Raw genomic sequence first — 26,417 nt, 5'->3', positions numbered from 1 at the left:
TTCTAACACCCTAGAAAAGGGGGCCATTTATTTAATGGTTCTTGCTCATGGCAAATGAGCTTGTGAGGCTTGGGGTGGGTGGGGGTGGTGGGGAGGAAGATTGAGTGCAGAGCTATAAATTGCTGCAAAGCTGGTGGCTCCAAGAAGGGCTGCTTGGGAGGCCCAGGGAGTCTGGTGCACAGTGAGCCTCCATGGGGTAGGTCAGGAGGTTCTTAGTGATAGCTGGGAGTCTACTTTGCACAACCTGGACCAGATTGGAGAGCATTTCTCAAGATCAAAGATGGGTTTTTACCCCAAATCTTGCTATACCCTCAATTATATGTTTTTGTACATTGGTGGCTTGTATACTTATACCATATAAAGCTTTAAAATGCAGCTTCCTTAAAGATCATAGAGGGTCGGTCTCTTATTTTACCCTTGAAAAACTTCAGAGTTTGATGCTGAGTGATTGGCCCCAGATTAGAAAGCCAGTGGATGCCAGAATAAGGATAGAACGGTCTCAATTTTCCAGAAAACACTCAACAGATTAATTATTCCCAATGGGCTCTCTAACTGACCACTGCTTATGCTACAGAACTGAATGCCATCAGTGTTCCATGTAATCATTAAACTTCAAATGAGGAGCAGGTACATGACATGGATTTGAGATGAAGAACAATCTCAAAAGGTTTCACCTACATACCCTCTGGAATAATACATGCTACATTTTATGCAGCTAAGATACACCCAGGAATATCCCCTGTCCAGTTGAATTTCTTGGAAAATGGGTTTGAGAAAATAGATTTCCTGGGGTTTGAGATAAGCCACAATAACTCTGAGGCAGGGCTCCTGGGTTAAAGAATGGACGTGTGGGAAACTGCCCCCAGTGTTCCCTCTCCTCAGCCTGATGGGTTTTGGCGTTGACGGTTTCTCACCCTCTAACTCCCTGGATGTTTTTGTCCCCCGCCTGTTGCAGTTTTGAAACGACAGTCGGGTATTTTGGGATGAAGCCCAAGTCTGGCGAGAAGGAGATCACACCCAGCTACGTATTTATGGTGTGGTACGAGTTCTGCAGTGACTTCAAGACGATTTGGAAACGGGAGAGTAAGAACATATCTAAAGAAAGGTAAGATTCTTATTGCGTTGTGAAGACCCCCTTCAGGACTCCAGGAAGCTGCCTCCTCAAACCTAGCAAGGTGTACACGTTCACACGTGTCAATATTGTCCTTCCAACCAAGTGGACATGGAGGAAGGACTGCTGCCTCGGGGCTCAGAGGGAAATTCAGGGGAGGCTTGCTGTCCACACAAGCAGATACACTCTCCTGGCCTGATAAGTTACACTTTCTTAACCCTTTCCAATTACTAGCTAGTAAATGAAAGGGGAGCTGTGCTAATTTGCAACAGATTGCTTCTCTGTGTATTTTCATGTTGGCCCAGGCTAAATGAGGCAGCCTTGCTGTCGCAGACAGTACAGACAAATAAAAGTGAATGCTTTTCCCATTAATATACTGAACTTGCATCAAAGGGAAATCTCTGAGACTCAGGCCACACTTAACACAGTGTTGATTTACAGCGCCACTTCTGACTCCCCGCATCCTGCTGAGGACATCAAACTGTGTGCCGCTCAGCCCCATTGCAGCCTCCTGATTTTATTAGTTGGGGGTAGGAGAAAAATCTCAGCTCTGAATATAGGGGTGTGCATGCATACATGTGTGTGTGTGTAAGTGTCTGTGTGTGTGTTCGTTCATTCTTAGAAAGAGACTGAATTTGGCCGAGTTTATCAGAAAACAGCATTTCTGCTTGATAACTGTTTTGATCAGGTTACCACTGTTCTAGGAAGGGTGTCATGGATTTAGACTTCAAGCCGGTCTGCTACTACTCCTGCAGAACAGATGCATAAGAGTTTCATTCAAAGCAGAGGAGACAAAAAAAATAATCTACAAATTAAGAGAAATGGTTTATTTAATTATAGCATGCATATCTCACTAAATACTGAGACCTAAACTTCCTTAGCTCGGTATTTTTGTTTTTCGCTTTGTAATCAGAGTAAAGATATATACATAATATATCTGCACACACAATACACTAACATGTTTCACCTTAAAACAGCTATTTTTTAAAGCAGTCAAAATTTAGAGATTTGTGATCTGGTATTACTGAGTTTCTAAACATTTTCTCTGGGCATTTTTTCAAAAGTCTATTTTTCTAGGGAAATCAAAGACCTTAAAAAATGTTTACAACATATCTTTCCACCATCACTTCTTTGGGAACATGGGAATTAAAGTGAGTACATCCATTATATAGAGAAACTGAAGCAGAGAAATAGTTAAGTGATATTGTTAAGAAAAGAGATTGTTGATAATAGCATGAACAAAAATCCTAAAAATCTTGACACCCAGTTCATTTGCTCTTGCCCTGTAATCGCTTGTTTAACCCTTTCAGCTAAGATAAGTACCTATGTAATAAATTCTGCTGTGTGAGCCTCATAGGAAAGTGGTAGTACTTTCCTCTCCACGTCCACGCCTGACGACGGGGAACTCCAGCACTCTGAATGCACGGCCTTTGCTTAAGATCTTGCACCTCACGTTTTAAGCATAGTTAGGTGCATTGTCCTTGAGGTTGGACCCCTAAAAAATGGTCCGAAAAACAAAAAACAACAGAGTGTAATTAATTGCTTTTCATTGTAATAATCTTCTGTTGAAATACTTAACTATATTCCAAATTAAAGGGGTTTTTCCTTATCACTGAAGTTAGACCAAACAAACTGTGGGTCTGCAGTGGTGGCAGTGTCCAGCGATCCTTTAAAATGACATGTTCTCTGATTCCTGGCCAGAGGCATTTGCAACGCTGCTTCCTGGGTGCAGCTGGTGAATTGCCCACTTCACACTCTGTAAACCAACACCTTTAAAGGGTCATGACTTTACTGGACCCTTTTCAGTCCTTCTCATTGAGTGATTTCAGGGGTCTCTTAATTCCAGCCGTACTTTGCGAGATGGATCACTGAGGTTTCCAACCTAAAACAACATCTCTGAGAGTTAACGACGGGCTCATAAAGTATTTTTGGAAGCAGCTTGTTTATAGAAATCTATTTGCTAAGAAATGTTAGCACATTATGTATATTACTGTTCATCCAGTTAAACAAATATCCTGGATTTTCTTCTGAAGTGAGGATTTTTTTCTAATTGCCCTCTGTCCGCTGAGGGTTTTAGCTTTGAAACTGTTGGAATAGCATATTGTTATGATAAAATAGGCAAATTAACTTGAATTCTTCGATTGTAATTCAGTGAGAAGCAATATGATGACTTCGTTTTGATACCTAATTAATGATGTTTGATAATATTTTTTAATTATACTTTTCCCGGAAATCCAGTAAATCCCAACAACATTAAATGTCAGGAGGTAACATAGCATAGTACAAAGCCAACTTCAAAAATAAAATTCATAACCAAATGAAAACCTGATGGTTTGTAATTATTAGGAAAAAGAAAGCGATAGTTTTGGATCCCATCAGAAGAAATTTCACTCATTTTATTTTTAGATATATTCAAAGCCCAACTAAAATTCTCAAAAATCATTGGGGAAAATTAAGGATCAATAATAATATTTTCAAAGGGACAGGTTCACTTCCAAATGAAATGAAAGCGTTGAAAGCTACCTTAGGTCACTCGAGGCCAATAGTAGGTAGTAGAGATTACTTCTTGTTCTGCTTAGTATGGTATCCACGAATACACATTAGCTTGATGCAAAATTGAGACGCTTCAGCTCCATATCAGAGTAACAACTGCTCCTCATGAAACCCAGAACAATCTCTAAATATGTAAATGACTATAAAAATGTCCAGCGTTCTTTTGCCTTGTGGGTAAACCGTAACCCCTACCATTAAGCTGGTATCAGGGCATGGCATCTCACTGGCAATATGGTTTACCTGCCAGTTAACTATATCCAGTAGAAGAGCATACTATACGATGATATATTAATGGCAGTAAAATTCCCTTATCATTTAAGCCAATATTAGGCAAAATAGCAAACTTCCGTATCCAGGCACAAGTCTAGAATGCCCCACTCCTTACAACTTCATTCTGTGACCCACCCAGCCCTCATGCAGCAGCCCCTAGTCCTGGGACTCATCCCCCAGTGAAATGAGACGCTTCTCTTACCCTTAAGAGTATTGGCAGTGAGTGCTCAGTAGCATAAAAAAAACCTCTAGACAGAGAGTTAGAAACCCACATTTTTACACCATTAATTTGCTAGGTGATGAGCCAGTAACTTATTGCCTGGAGTATCCAACTCTCACATCTGTAAAATGTATGTATTAGGAGAAAGCAGGAACTAAATGTTCACTATGATCTTGTCTAGCCTGTAATCTCTATAAGTCTAGAAACTACTTTTCTAATATTCTGAGAAACTGTGTGTTTCAATTCTAAAATAATGCTCCTCCCCTTTGCTCTCGAGCTCATTAGAGACTGTATTGGAAGACATTTTGAGCCAAGGTCTGGTGGTAAGTGGGGGAGAAATTTGGGGGCAGGGAGATTTTTCATCACCCTCTTAGAATTGGTAAATGTCTACAGCTACCTTGCTTTATGCCCCCAGTTCTTCTTCTAATATACTGATATTGGTCTTAGAAACCGCATTTTTTTATTGAAAGTGTACACACAAAAAGATATTTTCCTCTGCTCATCCGTATTCAACAGTTGCATTTAGTGACTTATTAAAGTTCATCAAGTTTTTATTCTCAGAGACAGCTTTGTCTCGATTTTAACTTTTCACCCACTTTTATATTTGTGCCGCTTGATATCCAAATATTCAATGAATTTTTGTAACACACATCTCTCCCACCCATTAAATCAGCAGATTATTCAAGTGTATGCAGAATTACAAGGATGTAACCTAATTTTTCTGCTACCTTTGTTGACTATTCTTTACTCATTTTCTGCTTGTTATTTTTTCTGTTTGATTACTCTGGGATATAGGATCCTTCCTTATGAAATGTTCCACCATTTAGGATATCTTAATACTATACTTCACATATGACCACACATGCACACATAGAGGCCACAAACCACTACTACCCACAAAATGAGCTATGAATTTACCAAAAGGTAGAAAAGTCCCAGAGGAGTCATGACTCCAGAAATAAAGTCTTAGCAAATAATTCACTGTGAGCCAAAGCAAACTTTAAAAGTGCCATTTAAAAACCCCATAATGGGTAAGTAATGAGTGAATAAGGAGTTTGGTGAATTTTATGTGAAATGCAAATAAGAAATTTTACTCTACACATAGCTATAATTTACACCATTGTGTGTGTGTGTGTGTGTGTGTGTTTTGTTTTTTTTTTAGTTTAGCTAAATAACAACAGGGTTTTTATTCTAAGTATATTATTTGCAGCTATTATGGTTAATTATGGGGGAGCGATCGTTTATCTCCTTGAAGTGGGAGTATCTATATATATTACTTAAATTTTTTCTCTATGAGAGAGTAACCCTTCACTTATTTCTTTGTTCAATTATTTATTTGCATCCTTATAAATTCAAGGATATTTATTTTACCCTTTGAGTTATAATTCAGTATTATGTTATTTTGTTGCTCAGATTGTTCAGCTTTGACCAGTGGGAGTTTTCCCTTGGCACCTACGTACCTTTGACATTTTACACCATTGTGTGTGTGTGTGTGTGTGTGTGTGTTTTGTTTTTTTTTTAGTTTAGCTAAATAACAACAGGGTTTTTATTCTAAGTATATTATTTGCAGCTATTATGGTTAATTATGCAACTGCCATACCTTTGACAGCAGATAGTTCAGAACTGTGGTGGGGTTATCCCAAAAAGCTGTCTCAGAGCTCTCTACTGCTCAGGTCACTTTAGGACCAGGAGTTGGGGACTTAAAGAGGCTGTCATCACTCAACCCACAAAGAAACCATTGATTGCAGTGTAGACGTTGCAGGAATTCCTCTCTTTACATGATAAAGTTATTCCTGGAAAAAGTTTCATGAACTAAAATTTGTATTGAATTCTACTTTTCTACTGACATCTAGACAGAATCATTACAGTAACTTCTAACAAGTTAACTTTCTTTTCCCTGGCTCTCTGTCATGTGGTTAAATGGTTTGTATATACTTAACTGCTAAGAAGCTTCACATTTTAAAGGGCTCCTTTAATAATACAAATTACCCTCTAGTTAATTGGCAAAACTTTGAATTTTTCTAAGTCATATTTAAAGGCAGTTCTGTACAAATACACAAACAGAAAATGTCCAAAAGAACTAACACAAACAGATTTATCATAATCATGAAGAATAAAACCTTCTTATTTCCCAAGCAAAAAAATTGAAACTACTTCTGCAAAATTAAAAATATGCCATGAATAAGGAGAGGAGATAGTAGATGTCAAAATAGTAAGACTTATAAAATCATTAACTTAACAAAAAACTGAACACCTTTTGACCCTCTTTCCTCTGGAAACTATTGTTCCAACTTTCCCTTCTAGATTCTTTAAAAAAAAGAGTTTATATGAATTTCCTCACCTCTTTTTTCCTTTGCAAATATTCATTCCTTCCTGTATCATTAAGGACAAGGCATCAGCTGCCATAACAAAGACCAAAGTAACTGCTGCTTAAACAAGAAAACTTTATTTTACTTTTGCTTAATAATTCGAGTACACGTTGTTTGAATTTTGGGGACCCAGGTTCCTTCTCCCCTGTGGCAGCCATCATTAAGGTATGGTCCTTATTCACAAGGTTGAAGATGGCTCACATCACATCCACCAGCACCACTACTGCTGAGTCCCTGCCAGTAGGAAGGAAAGAGCACATCCTTTCCTTTCAACCCTGTGGCCTGGAAGGTGCACACATTTCACTGGGCAAAATTTAGTCTCATGGCTACATACAAGGGAGACAAGGAAATGTAGGCTTACCTAGGAGCCATGTGGCCAGCTAAAGACTCATGGGTTCCATTACTAAAGGCAGCAGGAGTTCTGTATTTGTACAGAACTGCCTTTAAATGGATGTTGAGACCATTGGCAGACTTTGCCACCTTTCCTAATTGTGAAGCCAGATGACTCTTTCTAACTCCTTACCACTACTAGCTTTTGGCACTAATGAGAATTCTTCTGTCTTGAAGTGCCTCATTGCTCCAATAGTGTTCTGAGTATCTTTCTGTGCAGGTGACCACTCTCCTTCATTAACTCCACTTTTCCTTAAGTGTGAACCTTCTCCCGAGGTTCAGATCTCAGTGTTCCTCTTTTCTGCTCGATACTCTCTCTGTAACTAGTCCCAACTATTTTCACAGCTTCACCTATCACCTCTTTGCTAAGGCCTCCCAAGTGTTTCTACCCAGAGCCAACCTCTTAGTTCTAAGTCTTAGAACCAAATCTCCTATGGCACACTAAACCTTCCTGCAGGATGTCCAGCCTTTATCTGCAATTCAGTATGTCCCAATAAGAAGGTATTCTTTCTCAACTCAGGCCTCTTAGGTTCCCTAACTCTCAGTTGTACCACTGGCCTCCTAGTAGCAAACGTCAGGCTGGAAACCTGAATCATCTTTAATGCCACAAGATTCACATTCCACCAGTTGCTGATTTCTCAGTTTTGCCTCCTTGTGGGTTCTTCTTTACTCTGTTTTCCCAGTGACTCTGCCCTAGTTCAGAACCTCATCTCTTGCCTGGATTATTGAAATGTCCTTCTAACTGTTCTCCCTGCATGTAGTTTTTCTGTGTCCTCTTCAACGTCCTTTTGTATCCAGCTGTCTTTCTAAAACAGACGTTAGATCACATCTATTTCTTTAAACATAATCTGTTATTTCCTATTACTGATGAAATAAAGGGAAGAGAATGAACCACATAAGGTCGGTACTTATATTCATTAACTTGTTGAGTCCTTGAAAGGATAGCCCTGAAAAGAAGGTGTGTTGCTACTTCATAGATGAACACAGGAGAAAAGAAACAAAGTGCCAATGTCACAGTTTCACTAGTAAGCAACAGAATTGGGATAAGGACCTAGTTCTTATTTGACATGAAAGCTTGAACTCTTTCAAGTGTTCCATATTCTCTCCCAAATTAGAGCATGAGCCTCTAAAAACTTGCCCTGAACTTACTTTCCAACCTCATTTTCCGTATCCACATCCCACATGCACTCACCATGATGACCCACATCTGCACATTCTTGCCGTATATTCTCATTGGATAATTTCTTGACATTGCACTGTCCTTGGCTGTTTCTTGTTGGTGTAAATATAGTCATCTTTTAAGGACTAACTTCAAAACCAGCTCCTCTAGAAATTTTCTGAATTGCCGCTAAGTGAAAGAACTACCTCTTCCTCTGGTCTCTGACAGCATATTTTTCTTACTGTCCTTTAGCACTTAATTCATTCCATCTTGTTATTTTAACAGTGTATGTGTCTTTTTCCGCCCATATGACATAAACCCTTTCCTCGTTATATCTTCTATGGTACAATCTCCACCAGAGAGCCTAATAATTGTTTATTGACATAGAAAGGACTTCACAACTTAGAACAAAATGATTTCAAGTGAGCATTTAAAATCCTGGGTGGTGTAAGAGTTTGGAGAAGGAAATAATCCCAGAGAAAGGTGGAAGCCAAGGAGGGCCTTAGCAAGATGTTTAGTCATAAACAGGACCACCCTAGGCAGAAAGTTGTAGAAGGGATTCAAAAGGCACTGGGGGGAATTTTACAGATCAGCAGCTCTCAAACCTGGCAGATCTTCCAAATCACCTGGAGAGCCTTGTAAAAATGTGAACAAATCAAACTGAATCAGAATCCCAGGGGGTCAAGTATAGGGATCTATAGTTTTAGAAAGCTCCCCACAGAAAAGGCAGAGCAAGAACACATTTTGTGTTTGGTCAATGCAATTAATGCTTTGGCTTCACTCATCCCTTGCATAACTATATCAGGTAAACTTTGGAGGTTGGAAGGAAAAGGACGTCTCCCCACTGGTTCTTACTACATCCTGAGCCAAATTTAGGAACTGCCAGAATTAGGGGATCTTGATGGTCTCTTCCAACCCCAAATTACTGTGATTTTAGGTAGGAAATGAGCTGGGCATTGACAGAGCTGATGAATTCAGCTCCTTAGAGGAAAAAAAGGGGTAAGGAGATTCTTGCAGATCACATGGCAAAGGCCTGGACCTGGGAGGCTCAACACACATTTTAGAAGAATCACATAAATGTGATTTCTGGGGCCAGCCTAACCGTCATGCCTTCTGTGTGGCCCTCTCTGAGCACTCAGTCCACATCGGTCTCTCATGCATTTACCTTCCCACAATATAAATTTGCAGCACTTAATCAGCTTGTTTTAAACAAATACTTTAAAAATACCTATTATGTCTTAACTGCTGTATAAGCTATGAGAACCTGTTCCAGAAGAATTTTATTTAGTGATCACGTACTTACTCCTTCATAAAATTTTCCTCAATCTCTATGAGCTGTCTTTTCTCCAAAGTTCTGGGGGTATTGCTGTCTCTTCAATTTTAGCACTAGTGATTTTTTTTTTCATTCATTTTGTTAAAGACATTTTCTCCCTTAAATTATAAGCCCTAGAAGACGAGACCAATATCTTCTTTATTTTCTCTCAAGCACCTTGTATTTCCTTATACATAGTTGGTGCTCAGTTAATATTTATTAAACAAATAAACAATCACTGTGTTTTTCTTTTACCATGTTGAAATCGAGTACATAATTTGCTGTCTGCTGCTGATAGATGGGAGATCTTATTTATTTGGATTTTGGTGGTAGAATTCTCCCAAATACATCCCATATGGGTTGTTTTTATCCAAGGATTTAAAATCTAAAGAGCTTTGTTAAAGAGAATAGACATGTTCAGAACAAGAAAGATTAGTCAATGGGCTAAAACAATCACCTTCTCTGTTCTTAACTGTATTACTTTCAATTTGTCTTAAAAAAAAAAAAAAACTAGGAAAAAAACAAGAAAGTGAAGATCCTTGGGAATTCATGGCTGTGCCAAGCCTCAAACCTCTTTAGAGCTCAATAAGAACCTTAGAGAGCATCTGTCTGCACTCTATTTCCCTAGCTTGGCAGACAGCAATGGAAACCCAAAGTAAGTCTCCTCCATTCAGCTAGAATATTTCTAAATTGCTTATCTGTGGGCCTCCTGACAGCTCCTGCCTTGGGCATAGACTAGATGGAATAGGGGTCTGCCTGGGCAGTATGATTTAAGGGGCGCCAGAAAGGCTGCCTGCTCTACACAGTCTCCCCTGTTCCCTCATCCTTTTGTTTTAGTCACCCTGCAAACAGCCTCTGATCAATTCTAGTTTTGGGTGAAACTCCGTAGGTGGTACAGGTTTCAAAATCAAAGAGTGGGGAGTTGGCATCTACAAGCACATGCATGTCTTCATTATCAGGATTGAAAAGGTCTTCCAAAGACCAGCCATGCATTGCAATTAAATTTGGAGATTTATGAATAGGGCCGACTTCAGTTTCTAGTCTGTCTCCCAGACACCTCTCCCTGAACAAGGAAATGCAATGCTGTTACCTTTCACTCTGCACCTAAATCGCCGGGGTGGCTCGGGGTGTTTCGTCTACCAAGTGCGGAGTGATTGGTTTTAACTGATCATGCATTCCAGGGCAAGTCCAGGGACGCCCCCCCATCCCCCACTTCTACTCCCCTGTGGCCTGGTGGAGAAGCTCTCCAAACGGAAGCGGCCTTTGTTCTGTAATTAATCATTTGAAGTCAAAATGTGTTTGGGTACTACAAGTGATAGCCTGCTAAAACCATGAAGTGACTGATTGTGTAGCTGGTGAAATTTGGTCTCTAAGAGGACTTGCTTCATTGTAAATAGAAAAATATCTTAGGAATGGGAGAGGGAAAATTGCCAAGTTTAGGAAGTAGAAGTGATGGGTTAATTTATCATGGAATAATTTTTAGACACTAGATTCGATGTGTCAGGAGCTAAGTCTTTTCAGTCTAAGACCTGCTAGTGAGACTGATCTGCGGGGAGGGGGCAGAATATGGGGTGGAGGGGGAGTCAGGGTCAAGGGTCAGACTCTACAGAGAGAATGAGCATAGAAGAGTGTGTGTGTGTGTGTTCAAGTACATAGTCCTGTTGGCCTGCCCTAGATAAATGATTAGGGGGTTACTCATTATTTCATATTGTCTATGGCTCTCTTCTTTGAGTTTTATTTTCTTACCCTCTGGAAACATTCCACATAGACCAGTCAGTGATGTTTTCATTAGCTACTGCCGTGAGGAAGAAATTTCCCTTTACAGTGAGCAGTTAATGAGTTTGGTCTTTGTGGTATTTATTTTTTATTGACAGTGAAAACTGACTACTTATTTCATTGACTTTCATAACTATTATACATGTGTAGTAGTTATATCAAGAATTCTTCTGATAATACCTAGTGAGGGAGTATTGTCAAGGTGAATAAAAATAAGGGAGGTTCATTCCCACAGCCCCTGGCAGGTCTCCATGATTACACCTATTTAGAACTGAGGCTGGACTTTAGCCTCTTTTCCCCTGGCTGTGGAGAAACAACCTGACTTAGGGAACTGAGGCCAGTGCCTTGTGGAGATTTGAGGATTATCTAAAGACCCAAAGAGACTCCACAGAGCGCACAGAGCCTTATTTCTAATGATCAGCCTCCTAGACAGTGAGTGGAAGGATAGCCTGCCATAACTATGTCTTCCTAAAAGCACACCGAAAACCACCCCTATCACATTAATGCTATCTGCACTTCATGAGGAAAATATTAAGATATTGCCCTCGATCTTCTCCATCTAGAGTGAGTGGGATAAATCATGTGGTACTGAGCGTTCTTGGTTAAGTAAGGCACTTCTACACCTTTCTGAAGTCTCTTTGTACAGTCTTCTTTGTTCCTTGGCCTGACACTACTTACTTCAAGGCTGCAAGGAGATCATAACAATGTAGCGAATAGCCAGTTGGTGTTTCATCTCTGCAGCTTCTTATACCCATTCTCTATTTCTTCTAAAATGAGAGCACAAAAATACCATCATTTGCTTATAGAAGAAGCTATCCCCAATCAGGATGGGTAAAGCCAACCGACAATGGGTAGTCACACTGGCAACTTATTTATTTTACAGCTGTGATCTCTAGTGGGTGCCAACACATTTTCCATCCCACAAAAACTTTATCCACCATTCAAAGGGCCTAAGGCCAGAATTTACTGGACCATTGACAGAGGCATGTTTTTTCCATGTTCCTTTATTGATCGTGTTTCTTCATGTATTTCAGAATACACCAGAATGAAGAGTTCTTATACTTGTTAGAGAGATTCTGGTTCACAGATTTTTAAATTTTAGGATCAGTAATGGTATAGTGGTTTGGACCTTTAGCTTTTATTATCCTGCTTTAGGCAACTTTTTAGGCATTCACTGTGGCATGCCGACTTAGAGACCCATCACTACGCATGCTGGTGCACAGATCCCGCCTTGTCATTTTCTAGACTATTTTGACCTCTTTAGTGATGAGTGATATTAAGTCTTCTTTAAACAGATTCGCATTACAGCTGGTCAGATTTCATGCTTTCGCCACCATGCCTTTCATGAACCATATTCCTTGCAATGCCTCCCTCTCTTTGCCTTTATTCACCGATGTTTCCCAAGCCATTGACTTTGAGTGTCTTCAGTAAGGATGTACACATGGTCTAAGTCATGCAAAGATTAGTGTTTTTAGGTTGCAACTGTCCTGGAGATTTGATAGAGCTTCCTTTTTGAAGCCAGTAGCACTGTAGACAGAAACCTGATTTCCGTACACCTGAAGTCACTTCCTTGGTCCTATTGTCTGCATTACAAAAGTGAGTTTTTTCTTAATAAGTATGCCTTGGTAATTAACATTACCAGATTATATATTTTCCTACTTGCTGAAATGAATTGGTCATTATCATTTGAGAGAATTTCTAACAATTATCACCAATAGGTGTTTAAAACAGAAAGGTTTTTTTTTTTTTTGTGAGGGTGATTTACTCTTTTTTTTTTTTTTTCTCATTTTTTAAAAGACTATTTTTTTGGAGTAGTTTTAGATTCACAACAAAATTGAGAGGGAGGTACAAATGTTTCCCGTTTATGCCACATTCCAACACATGCATAGCCTCCCCGTTATCAACATTACTCATCAGCAGAATGGTACCTTTTTTTAAAAAAAAAGAAAACAAAGATGAACCTATATCGATGCACCATAATCAACCAAAGTCCGTAGTTTGCCTTAGGGTTCATTCTTGGTGTCATACAGTCTATGGGTTCAGACAAATGTGTAATGACTTGTATCACCATTATTATATCATACACAATATTTTCACTTCCCGAAAATCCTCTGTGCCCTGCCTAATCATCTCTCCCCAATCCTACAACCACTAATCTTTTTATTATCTTCATGGTTTTGCCTTTTCCAGAACATTTACTCATTTGTAAACACTAAAATAAACCCCATTGTTTAGAGTGTAGACCCCAACCTGAGTCGCATTTTGAGATAAGTTATGTCCAGACAACAATTAATTACCTGTGTGACTTTTTAATTAAAAATGTAACATAGCCTCATACTTAAGAGTCATTCGAAAGTTAATAGGTTGATATTCTTGTTACAATTCAGACAGATATTCAGAATGGGGAAAAAAGGAAAAGGGAAAAGCAGATGACCAAAAAAGAAAAATTAGTCGAGGCCAGAGAATTAAATTGGGAGAAACCTTAGACAGGGTGCAGTCAAACATCCTTTCATTTTTATTCCAGGGTCATTAAAAGCAAAGGAAGAAAATAGAAATGGGAAGTATAATAGGGCCAAAATCAGGAAGGTCATGCAAAATTACAAGCAAGACCATAAAAAAAATGAATCATAATGAATTGTGAGGTAATTCCTGTCTTTATGAAAAGGAAGTAAATGGATGCCCCCAGTGGGCACTTATTTTTCTACATTTCAGCTCATCTGAATCTGTCCCCACAGAGCCTGTCTGTGTGTATTAGCAGAGACTGTTGATCTCACAGTTTTAGAACATATCTGGAAAGTAACACGCAGAAAAGAGTAATAGAACTGGCCGTGTTTTGATTTTTAAACATCTGCTATTTTGTTGGAGCCCAAAATCTAGAATCCGGTGGCTATGACTGATCCTTTCAAAGAGGCTTCTCTTCTTAATCAGTTGTCCAATTCCAAGATATCCCCAGATAATTCTTTAGGAAAAAGACCTATTGGCTATCATTCTCGTGGAGAGGAAAGTTGTTTATTTTTTTTCTCTTTCTCCTACTAGTTTCATTGGGTTCTGTTGAATTCCATGCATAAAGGTTTTCCAACTTAAAAAAAAATAGAGCTCCTTTTTTGTCCAAATGAAAACATACATGAAACCTCAATATATAAAACAGATAAAATAAAACTTTTCTGGTTGAAGCAGGGCTTGCAGATGTTGGGGTCTAGAAGGTTCCCTAACTCTTCTTCCTCTCCTTGAAACATCTTTGCTGAATGTTAAAGCTCTTTGGAAGACAATTTGAAAACACTGCTCTAAAATATTGATTTTTTAAATAGAGACAAGGAATGTAAAACACCTTGAACACTTATCTACATCATCTTCTCATATCTCAGTTATCTCTTGATTGGCCACTGTAGTTCATTCCTATGGTCAAAAATGATGGCACTTCTGTTATTATAAACTCCATGCTGATTTCAGTATATTCTGCCCTGTGCATCATGAATCAATGAAACACTGAATGTCAAAAGAATAAAGACATTATACTTCTTCAGTCTCAGATGGCTCATTGCACATTGGTTTGAAGTAACTGCGGGCATATAAATCTAGCCTGTAGAGAGCCCAAAGTATGCCTAGTTTTATGTCCTCCCAGGAGAAGAAATTGTAATCTTGGGGCACCTAAGCTTCTCTATGGAAAAACCTATTATTCTTCAGGATGCAGTTCAGTCAACTGCTATGTGACCCCAGCTCTCCGAAGGGTTAAAGCAAAGGTATGATTTTATGTTATTCAGCTCTTCATTGTTAAGATGGGAACAGTGTTCTCTTGCAACTTTCTACATTCTAAATGTAAGCAGAATTCCCTCCCCAGATGGTTCTCCTATGAAACCAAGATTGCAAATAACTTCTGTAGAGTGAGGGCTAAGCAGGAACATCAGAAGATGTGTCACTGCCCCATCTCATACTCATGTCTCTCCTCAATCGACTTTGGCAGCAATTGAAGTTTACTGGGGTCCTTAATAACTCTTTAGCATATGCATTATAAAGAGAAAGGAAAGGTAGGGTTTCAAAAGTCAATTTTATTGAGACATTTATGATTTCAGAATAGTATTTTCTTTCCTTAACTTACTTATATGTGTTTTTTCCCTATATTTCGATTTTTTTTTTTTTTGAGGGAGCGCCATGTAACCTTTGAAATCTAGTTTGGTATTTGCTTATGAGTAATCATGAACAACTATGTGTGATACTCTAGAGTAAATATCTAAACCACAAACAAAAATAGAATTGATATCTAGGCCAGCATCAAAAACAAGTTCATAAACAAAGCCGAGGGGGAGAATGAGCATGTATGTAGCGAAATTGTCAATTCAGCAAGTTCTATGACCAAATGCAGCAAAGTTCTCATCTCCTAAGTGACAGAGGCAAATTCCAGGCTTGGGTGAGTTGTGCAACCTCTCTGAGCCTCAGTCTCCTTGCGGACAAAGTAATGTAGATATTTTTAGGAATTCTGGAATGTACGAGTTTGACATGTATAAATATTTTAGCACATTTGGATGGCCTTGAGCACTCTTTCTGTTTATTAACTTAGGACTCGATCAGCTAATCAATAACTGGAACTAGATTTTAAAATGTTTTTACTTTTTTTTTCCCCAAGAATAAATGCAAAAAATAATCATTCTACTACTCTGGGCATTTTATAAATATTTAGACTTGTTTAAAGTAGGAAGAAAAAAACTATCAATGCGAGTCATTTATTTGTCACTTAGATATTGGTTAACAACTGACTTGTGTGGTGACACAGTGCTAGATACGGGAACAGGGAGAGGACCCAGGCATCCATAAGGCATGATCACTGTCCTCAAGTGGTTCCGATAGTTTAAGGGAAATAAGACACCTGAATGGTTCTAAGATGGAAAGTCCTAAATGCCTTAAGAGAGGCACAAAGTGCCCTTTCACTGGAGAAAAGAGCAGTTACTTCTGGCTAAGGGAGATGAGGGAAGCTCTCATGACTTTGACACTTAAGCTGGGAATAGAAGAATGGGAAGAATTTGCACACATGGCAATGAGTAAGAAAGTCATTGGGAGAACAGTTAAGAGCAAGAAGCAGAGGTGAGAAAAGCCACACAGGAAGAATGGTGAGTCATTTGCATGGGACAGGGAGCATAGGGAGTGAGGTGAAGGAAAGAATACTGGGTAAGTAATATAATATTTAAAATTTTTTCCACAGCAGTTGCGATATTTAGTTGTAGTGTTTTTCCCACTTTTAACAGATGAGGAAATTGAGGCTCAGAGGAGTTAAGCAATTTGTCCAAGTACAAGATAAAACCAGATCTAGGTCTGAAAGGGTAAGATAGACAAGTAAACAAAGTTTAGTACAGGGTCAGCTTTGATTGCCAGGGTAAGAATTTCAATCATATACTATAGTTCAAAGGTCAGCAAACTATAGTCTGCGGGCCAAATCAGGCACATTACCAGTTTTCGTAAATGTAGCTTATTAGAACACAGCATTGCATTGCTGTTCCTACACATATTTTTTATGGTGCCTTTCATACTACAGCAGCAGAGTTGGGTAGTCGCAGAGACCATTTGGCCTGTGAATCCTAAAATATTTGCTATCTGGCCCTTTACAGAAAACCTTTGTTAATACTGGCTGTATACGCCGGCTGTAGTTGATTGGAGTCATTGAAAGTTTTCGAGAAGGGAGGTGACATTCTTAGAGTTATGCGTTATTAACTGAGACCTTGTTCATCAGCAAGAGGATGGATTGGAGGAATTAGGTCATTTAGAAGACTATTTCGGTTGTCTGGGCTGTCATCTCTGCACTCCTGGACTATCACAGTAGCCTTTCAGCAAGTCTCTCAGCCAAAACCTTGAAGCCTAGGGAGGCCAGGCAGGCAACAAAAACGAGTGAAGTGCACTGAGTATAAGAAAACCAACTGTGCAGATGAACTGACAGATGGCACCACCTGACAACCTCAGGTATGACAGGGAGTGACGGCAGTGCCACAAACTGAGATGTTCCATAGAAATGCCACTCTGTGTTGCCATACTTTCCAACTTTATAAGAGGTCAGAACTTTGAATTCTTATGTGAAAACGCTGCATTTACAAATGTTAGCAATAATTTAAATTTATTTCAACCCTCTGAGGTTGCTCACACAGCAGACCTCCAGTTTAAAGTCTTTTCCCACGTAAGTACTAGAAAATGGAATGATTTTAATGCAGTCAAAGTAGCAGCTACGGTAGTTTCTTCATATGATGCTTTGCCCACAGTTCTCAAAAAACATTGTTAAGAAATAGACAGACCAGCCAACTGACCATCAACCTCTTGTCAAGCCGACACAATTTTTAAGACCTACGTAGGCACTCTGCTATTCTACCATGTGCATAACATAGCCAGATTGTCAGGACATGTAAGCATTTGTTTCTTATCACAGGTGTGGTATAAAAACAGCTGAAAAACATCCTTGCCTTCTAAAAGTGATGCAGACTCTAATGTTGAGGACATACAGAGAATCTAGTGAGACTTTGCTGGTTTGTATTTTGTGAGATCAGTCTTGAGCATTGGTGGTGTCATGTCAAGTGACATTAGGGACTTTGTATTTTAATGGATCTTAATGGATTTACGTATTTTCCCCATATTCATTTTTGATGCCTGAATTTTTAGAGATTAATCCCTTATAATCATTTATTTATTTATTTATTCAGCATTCGGCGATCACTTACTTATATGCCAGGTACTGTACAAGATGCTAAGGAAAGAAAGACAGTGAAGTCATAACCCCTGCTTTTGAGGAGCTGCAGTCTAATGTACAAATCGGGGGAGGGTGCGGTGCCTAGAAATGATCACAACACAGTCAGATAAATGAACCTTGGAAGGAGGTGGCAACTCTATCCAACCAATAATAAATACCTGGGCATGGTGGGGAGCGGGGAGGTTGAAAAATGTCCCACTTTCTTGGTAAAAGTGACTGTAAATGTCCTGAAAAGTATTAGGCAGGGCCAACCACACAATCTCTGGAGCCTCTTATTGAGAACTAGCAATCTCTAGACAGTGACAGCAGGGCATTAAACCTAGGGGCCACATGAGACTGCACAGGTCGCATGCCCATGAACATTCGTGGGCTCTGTCTTCAAGGAATTCAAAGGAGTAGTATTTTAGTAAAGTAAAGGATTTTTTTCAGTTTTATTTTGTAGGTCTCTATTCAGTTATGGCATACATATACATAGCAGCTACTATATCAAGGGCCAGGCAAACAGCAGTAAAAATGATAGTCACCACCTCTACCCTTGAGTATCTTCTGAGAGTTTCACGTGTGATAATTTTATTAGCTGGTCCAAGTATGTCTTACTTACATTCTGAGAAAACATTTAAATGCCCAGTGATTCTTACTTTATTTTATATTTTTAAGTATATATAAATTTAAAATATAATTTTAAATGTATAAACATAAATTTTCAATAAGGAATAAGTGTTATTTTGGTTTTCAGAAAAACAAGGTTGATATGAAAAAATATACTTACCCCCAAGTTCTATAATATTGGAAATTTAAATTCTATTTATAATAATGACTTCCACAAAACTTAGAAAAAAGTGTGAGGAAATAGATATGACCTTTGTTCTGAAGTTTAAATAGTTTCTCTTATTTATTATTGGTTGAGAAGAGACCAGAAATCAAAAAGGTCCAGAAATTTTTGTCATACCTGCATCAAAGTTTAACTTCTAGATAGTTCAGATCAGAAAATTTGAGGTGCGTTCCTTGGTTTGCTAAATTTCAGGGTAATAGCAATAGTTGATTTGGTTTGCTTTCAGGAAACATCTAACTGATATTACTGCAAGATAGTCCTTAGCTAATAGTGCCACTTGTTTAATTTGTAATTAGAAACTGTTATCATGCATTCTTAAGGAGTTTATTTCTGTGATGGAAGAATCCATAATGGTTATTCTTTATTGACCACTTGCTATATTCCAGGTATGGTAGATGTTTTACATATATTAATTTATTTAAACCTCGCAAAATATCTTGGTTGATATTAACCTCCATTTCACAGATAAGGAAACTGAAAAGTTGATTAGCTTGCTCTAAGTCTAATAACTGGCAGAGTTAGAATTAGCATCAAGTCTAGCTAATGCTGAAGCTACTTGCCATCATTCTTTGCCTTCTCCCAATCTTCTATGATTTTTAAAGAGTGCCTGTAAAAAGGAGACATAATAATTGAATGAGAACCTTCGGAGAAGAACAGGATGGAATCACTGAGATTGGAATCGACCTGGGTTGCCTAGGGTATATATGACTGCCTGTAGTCTGCAGAACAGCCACTGACCAGTAGGAAAAGGTTTGCAATGGGTTCACGACCTTAGGTTGGCTCCCATCCTCCCACCTCAACATCCCCAACCACCCCCATCACCCCAGATATCCAGAGAATGTGGGGATTAGTTGCAGGACTGCTGAGGGATGCAGGAATTGGGGAAGGTAATGCTGAGCAGGAGCATGGTAGAAGGCCATCTCTGAAAAATGAGACCAGAATTCAAAGGTGAAAAGGAACTGCTAAAGCAAAAGGTGACCAGAAAAAGTTCCCTAAAAGTTAGGACGCCCAGAGAGAAATAGTAATGTCAAACCACTCCAATGGAATTGGGATTAAAGGGTCACTAACAGGTGTTCTCTTGAAAACAGATCTTACTGGAGAGCAGCCAAGAAGAGTAGATGCTACAAGCTGTGGCCTCATTTACAGCACCATCATCTTGGTTTCCAAATCCCTTAATAGTCAGAGTCTCCAATGTAGTCTGATCTGGGTTTGATCCTTTTAGTGCATTCTTTACATGTATGGATATAGTCATGGTTATTGCTGCAAAGAGAAAAGTTTAGTGGGCATTGTGGTGTATACACTTAGGTCTACGTCAGTGCTGGGAAATGCCTGTTCTCAGGGCAACTTTGTAGATGCATTTCTTATTGGGTTATATAAATCACTGCTCATCTTTGTCTCATTTTTATTTCTCTTCTGATGCACAAGTCCGCATGTTGAATTCATTGTAACTTGTGCATGTGGACTGGAAGATTGGATTACTAAGCGTATGTTTACAGTAAATTGTGTAAAATTAGCTAAGTAAAGAGCTAAGACGTTAGACATTTCTTCTATATTAAGCAAGTATGTGATTAAAGTCGAGCAAAAGATTTTTATTTGAGGCCCTGAAGAAAAAGCATGTTCATTTTTTAAAAGTATCTATGAGTTGGTGAATAGTTAGTATTTAAAAGTATTATTTTAATTTAAAATAAATGTTATAAAGAATAACACACTCATACTGCCACCACCTAGAATTAACTGTTTACATGTTGCCACATATTCTTTAAGAATTTTTAATAAAAATGAAATATTATAAATAAAAATGAAGTTGTGTTATTCTACATACCACCCCCCAAAGCCATTCTCTTCTTCCATCTTTCTAGTGATAACTTCTATCATGAAACTAGTATCTTTCAGTCTGTATATAAATATAGAAAGGTATTTATATATGTTTATAAACACATGCAGGCATCTGTGAAAAATACTGTTTTGTGGGTACATTTATAAATGTATATACAACGTAGCATACTGCGTGCACAATAACAATAGTAGCAAACATTTACAGAGTGGATTACACTGTGCCTGGAGCTATACTATCTCCATCCTTTCAATTTCTCTGTGTAGAAGGCACTGTTGTTGTTATCCTCTTTTTTAGAAAATCAACAGAGACGTCAGTTGCCCAGGGTCACACAACTAATCAGTGGTGGGTCTGGGAATTATTCCCATAGCCAGGCTCTGGAGCCTGAGCACTAGACTGTCACACTACATGGCTTCTCTACTGTATCACTCTGCAGAAATCTTCACTCTTTCAATATCATGTTTCTAATATCTATAATTTTGAATTCATACATCTAGTTCATTCCTTTTTATGATTATATGATTCCTTTTTATTGTCTAGTAATATTTTATTGTGTGAATATACCGCATTTTGTCTATCAGCTGATGGAAATTCAGGCTCTTTCTGCTCTTGCTATTATGAATAACACTGAAATAATCATTCATATGCAAATTTTGTATGGACGTATAGTTTCATTATCTTGGGTATACATGTTGTTATATACCTAGCAGTGGAATTGCTGGGTCATATGGTAACTATGTTTAACATTTGGAGAAACTGCCGAAGTGACTACCATTCTGCAGTCCCATCAGCAATGTGCCAGCGTTCCAGTTTCTCCAAGTCCTCACCTCCAACACTTGTTATTGCCTTGCTCTTTGACTCTAGCTATCCTAGTGAATGTGAAAAGGTATCTATATCATCGTGGCTTTGATTTGCATTTCTCTGATGACTAATGATGTTGAACATTTTTCTTTGTGTTTATGGGCCATTTGTATGTCTTCTTTGTAGAAAGATCCATTCAAATCTTTTGCCTATTTTTAATTGGGTAATTTGTCTTTTTATTTGAGTCGTAAGAGTTCTTCACGTATTCTGAATACAAGTCCTTTGTCAGATATATGATATACAGATATTTTCTCCCATTCTGTGGGTTTTCTTTTCACTTTCTTGATGTAAATTAGTTAATCTTCATATTTGTAGCTCTCATGTTCCCTAAGTGGATCACAAGCCAGATATCCTTGACATGTATATGAAGGTCAATGCATCTAGTCTTCCATAGATTAAAAGCTCCTGCATTGGTCACAAAAACACAGACTTCCCAAAGTCATCTAGGTGAGCCTCTCAGCCAGCAAAGGCAATTCACTTTTGATAACATAGGAGACATGCCTTCACATCTAATTAGAATTTGAATTTGATAATTAAAAGCATCGAAAAACCATTCCTTATATTTCCAAACTGTTGATTGGTTAATTCAACATCATATGGATTTGTATTTAACCTGACCTCTTCCTTTTTCTTTTTTCCTTTTTTCTCCGCCTCTCCCCTCCTCTCTCCCTATTTCAATTTCAGATTGAAAATGGCTCAGGAATCAGTCAGCAAGTTGACGTCAGAGAAGAAAGTGGAGACAAAGAAAATCAATCCCACAGCTAGTCTGGTGAGATGCATTTTAAACATAACTTCAAGATTTTTCATTACACCTGAGATACATCCAGGAGTGTATCTGAATGTGTAAATTTAAAGGATAAAACTCAGAGAAATAGCAGGTAGTATAGAGGAAATGAGGAACAAAAACAGCTCCATGTGTTCATCCAGCAAACGCAACAAAGGTTGTTTCCTGATAAACCAAATTGAGCCACTTGCCTTCCCACACCCTTCCATACCCTACCCCACCCCATGCCATGGTCTCCCTTACCTCAAAGCACCTTTCTCCTGAAATCTTTAAGCATTTCACCTTCATCAGTACATTTTCCTTGTTAAAGAAAGGGGTAGGGCTGATCCTCTTTTGATAGTTGGGAAAACTGAGATGCAGAATCACTTCACAAATGAATAACAAAAACCGGAACTATACTCCAGGTCACCCCGGTGTCTCTCCCTGACCTAGAAACTAGCAGTCTGGGTCAACTCCCTAGCTGTGAGGGGTAGTTGTCCTTCACAGTCTTGTTTTCGGGAAGGATCATAATGAATCTCCATCTGTTCATTACAGACAGAGTTGGAATAACTAAATGGTTAGGAACCCGAGGTGACAGGGTTCAAATCCCAGCTCAGCCACTTAGTAGTTGTAAAACCTTAGTGAAGTTACTTTGTTTCTCCCTCTTTGGTGAAAAGAGGGAAATAATATTACCTTTCTTTTAGGGTTATTTTGAGGAAGCTGAGAAGAGACATGTCAAGTGCCTAGCACCTAAAAAGAACTCAATAAATGTTAGCTCTTTTTCTTGTTACTACACGTTTTGGCAGCTTTGGTTGACCTTGCAATGGGCAATAGCGATGAGTGATAAGTGGGAGTATCACTCTTCTCACTTTGATTTTCAAACCCTACCTTCCCTGTGCCCTGATCTCCCACAGCTACTTATTTTATCCTTTTGTGTCACAAGTACTTTTTTGCCAGCTGTGTCCAATTCTTAATATAATTTATGCTCCATTAATTATAAAGTGAGATTATTTCTGTTGACTGACCATTGTATCTCTCCTAACAACTCCATCAGCAGCTAAATGAATGTTGAGTGAGAGGGATGAGGGAGAAATGGTGAAGTCAGGGGCATGTCACTTGGTCAGGAAAAGCTACAGTCTGTGCACATAGCCCCTCCCTGAGTGGACACATCCCCTCACTCACTAACAGTGTATGCACTGCATTCATTCATGATATTTTTGGTGGCAGTGTGCTCAACCCTGATTTTTCTCTTCTTCCTTCATCGGCCTCCACCTCTTTCCCCAGGCATCTTATTTAGGCCTCTACTCTAATTTTTACAGCCAAACCTAATTTCCAGGGGCAGAGAGATTGGGCTCAGGCCTGTGGACAAAAGGGGGACAGTGAGCTTACTGTGGCATTCTTTAATGGGTCGACCTCCACTGTGAGCGTGCACCCAGTTGTGATCCTCAGCTCGTTTGGTTGTTTTGTTGTTTGTTTGTTTTGATGGAAATTAGGGAAAAGCTGTAAACTGATTCCTGATTCAATTTCACAAGTCAGGAATAGGATCCAAACTCAGGATGGGTGTTTAAAATCATCAACTCAAGTTGACATCTAGACCATTACAGTAATTCCCTGCAATGTCCCATCTCACAGATCACGAGCAGCTGAAGATTCAGCCTCAAAAGGGCTTCTCTCTACATCTACATCTGCTCTTTTCAAAGGAGTGTACTTCTCACACTTTTATTTATTTATTTTTTTTAGCTTTCTATTTGTCTACTCCTAAGAGCAGACACCCCCATCCTCACAATGTTTAATATATTCACTTCTCTAAAACCCTAGAAAATTTGAGGGTTCATGATTCTGTTTTGTGTACTCTTGTTTATGTTCACATTGTGCCAGCAGACGTCCATGTCCCTCCCCATTGGAAGGCTGTCCTGGGAAGGAAGCTCAGGGACAGCAGTGCAGAACACCTGTGGCAAAATGGGAGCTCCTGCCATCCCTCATAGACTCAGTCTGGTCACCTTTTGTTTTGACTTTTCATATCTAGACTCCCTGGAAACTCTTCCTTGAGCTTTCCCTAATTCTGTTAGTGGGTCAAGGATGGGGATTAGAGGAGTCTTTGAGTAACACTATAAAGTTAGGACCTTTGTCACAGATCAACAGTCTGGCATGGTAAAGGTCGGTGTTTTAGATGCATGTACTTGGTTGACTGGCTAGTTATTCATTTTATTTAGTTGTTTTTTGGAGAGTAAGGGTGATAGATTGGCGGGGGGCAGGTAACGTAAGAAGAATAGAGATACTCTCTAGGGCATTTGGTAAAACTCTATTCAGCTTTCTAGACCAAAATTTGAGAAATTTATCAAAATTTGAGAAAGAGGAAAATTAGATAAAGGAATGATAATAAACTTTTTTTTTTCTTCTCAAACAACAGAAAGAAAGACTGCGTCAGAAGGAAGCCAGCGTGACCACCAACTAAAACAGAGACACAAGAAAATGATGACAGCAAGATGTAGTACCTTGCATGATCCTTTGCAATACTAGTGCTGCAGGAAGTTCTTGAAAGATATGTTACTAAATGTTTGTTTCGCTCATCTCTTCCTGAGGTCATCTGCAGTGAGCACCCCATGCCTTCTTAAAGAAGTCCCTTGTTAAGCCACAGAAAGAATGAAAAGCTATTTAAGGGAATATTGCAGGAGTATTTGACAATTGTTTCTTATAGAGGTCCTAAGTCCACTTTGTTGTAAGACCAGAAGTACCAAGATTTTCCAAATTTTTCTAAAAGCAGAGATTTTAAGCTTTCTAGTCCAAGCTTGAGATATGTAAATGTGTGACAGAAGAAAAGGATCTTTTATGACAATTGCCTCGAGAGAGTTCAAGCCTTTACACACTGCTGGTTTGATTATTGGTCTTAACTTTGATCCTATTGCAGTAAGATCTTAAAGCATCTTTCTCACCAAAAATGTTGAAACTTACTAAAACTATTTTTTAAGAAGTCCAGATGAGAGAAACAGTTTTTGTTGTTGTTGTTGTTGTTCATGTAATGAAAGGGAGAGAAAATGGAATTATACGTTGGTAGAGATGGGGTTAAATAGTCATTAACTTCATCCTGGAAAACAAATTATGATACAAGGAGTTAATATTGGCCATTAAGTGAGACCCATTCTTTTGTTTTTATATCAGTTCATTATGGTTTCCTGAACCCACAGGGATTCTCCACCCCAACTCCTAGAAGAAACAGTGATACATAAGCAGGGTCGGACTTGGGGTCAAAGCACCTGCTTGGACAAGTGACCCAGCAACAGAGTACATTTCACGTTTTAGAACATTCGTGAATGGGTGATGCCACGTTGACATGCAGCTGAGCTCTGTGTCATGTTCTGGGACTGTGTGTGGCTAGACTTCTCTCTCTAATCTCGAGAGGCAGTTTCCAGACAGGAGAACAAATGCTACTCATAGTCTTTTATTATGACCTTGGCTGACCAGTATTGACATAGAGTGAAGCAGGGGTCTTTGATGTCTAAAAAATTAAGGGCAGAAAAAAAGTTCTTTACATCCAAATGCAAAGAAGGCGATTACATTAATATTAAATTTTGAGTGGAAGATCATGCCTGGACAGCTTTATCTGAACCTGGGAACCGATATGACCACTGCCCCTTAAGTCACAAAAGAAATGAATCTATCTTGTGAGGAGACAAGAAAGGGGTCTGGGGGCAAATTGATCAAAGACTATCAGCTTTGGGCATTGAAAGAAGAGAGGTCTGAGTTTTCTTCTCCAACTGCTGGAGGACAGTCTAGAGATGAGCAACAACCTTCAAACCCTTCCCAATTCTGCTGCTATGTGTGGCCTGCCCCTCACCCCAGGATCTTCCCAGAACCTCTCAACTTGCCAGGTGCCTGAGTGTCCACCCAGGACATGCCTGCCAGTCATCAGCCCCCTCAGGGACCCCATAATAGATTCAGCTAATTTAAGCGGTACCATTTCCTAATATAATGCCTATCTCAGGAATCAGGAATGAACAGTAGAGATCAAATCAAGTCTCCGAAGCCATACTCATGCAGGTGCTAACCACCTTTTCTAACAATTCTAAAGAAAGAAATATGGTAACAGGTTGTTGAGGTTGTTTTGTTTGTTTGTTTCAATTCAAAATAAAAAGATGAGACAAACAAAATAGAAAAGCTGGTAAGGAACTTACATGACTAAAAGAAGTTGCGTATTTGCAAGAAACTTTTCATACTGCTTTCTTATATCGTTTCTTCATTTTCACTT

The 26,417-nt window shown here is 38.9% G+C and overlaps 1 protein-coding gene across 1 annotated transcript in view; it reads left to right on the top strand.

Annotated features, from left to right (window-relative positions):
- LOC102882001 (formin-1) overlaps positions 1 to 25,145 on the top strand; it is a 250,661-nt gene extending 225,516 nt beyond the window's left edge. The window contains 3 exon segments of the mRNA XM_015595813.2: positions 956 to 1,105; positions 22,093 to 22,177; positions 24,582 to 25,145. Coding sequence (XP_015451299.1) covers positions 956 to 1,105; positions 22,093 to 22,177; positions 24,582 to 24,626 — 280 coding nt within the window. The 3' untranslated portion in view covers positions 24,627 to 25,145.
- The last annotated feature ends 1,272 nt before the right edge of the window (positions 25,146 to 26,417 follow it).

Source organism: Pteropus alecto, unplaced genomic scaffold (assembly GCF_000325575.1).
Source record: "Pteropus alecto unplaced genomic scaffold, ASM32557v1 scaffold86, whole genome shotgun sequence".
Lineage (NCBI taxonomy): Eukaryota > Metazoa > Chordata > Mammalia > Chiroptera > Pteropodidae > Pteropus > Pteropus alecto.
The sequence above is the reverse complement of the archived record's forward strand: the minus strand, read 5'-3'. Positions and strand labels throughout refer to the sequence as shown.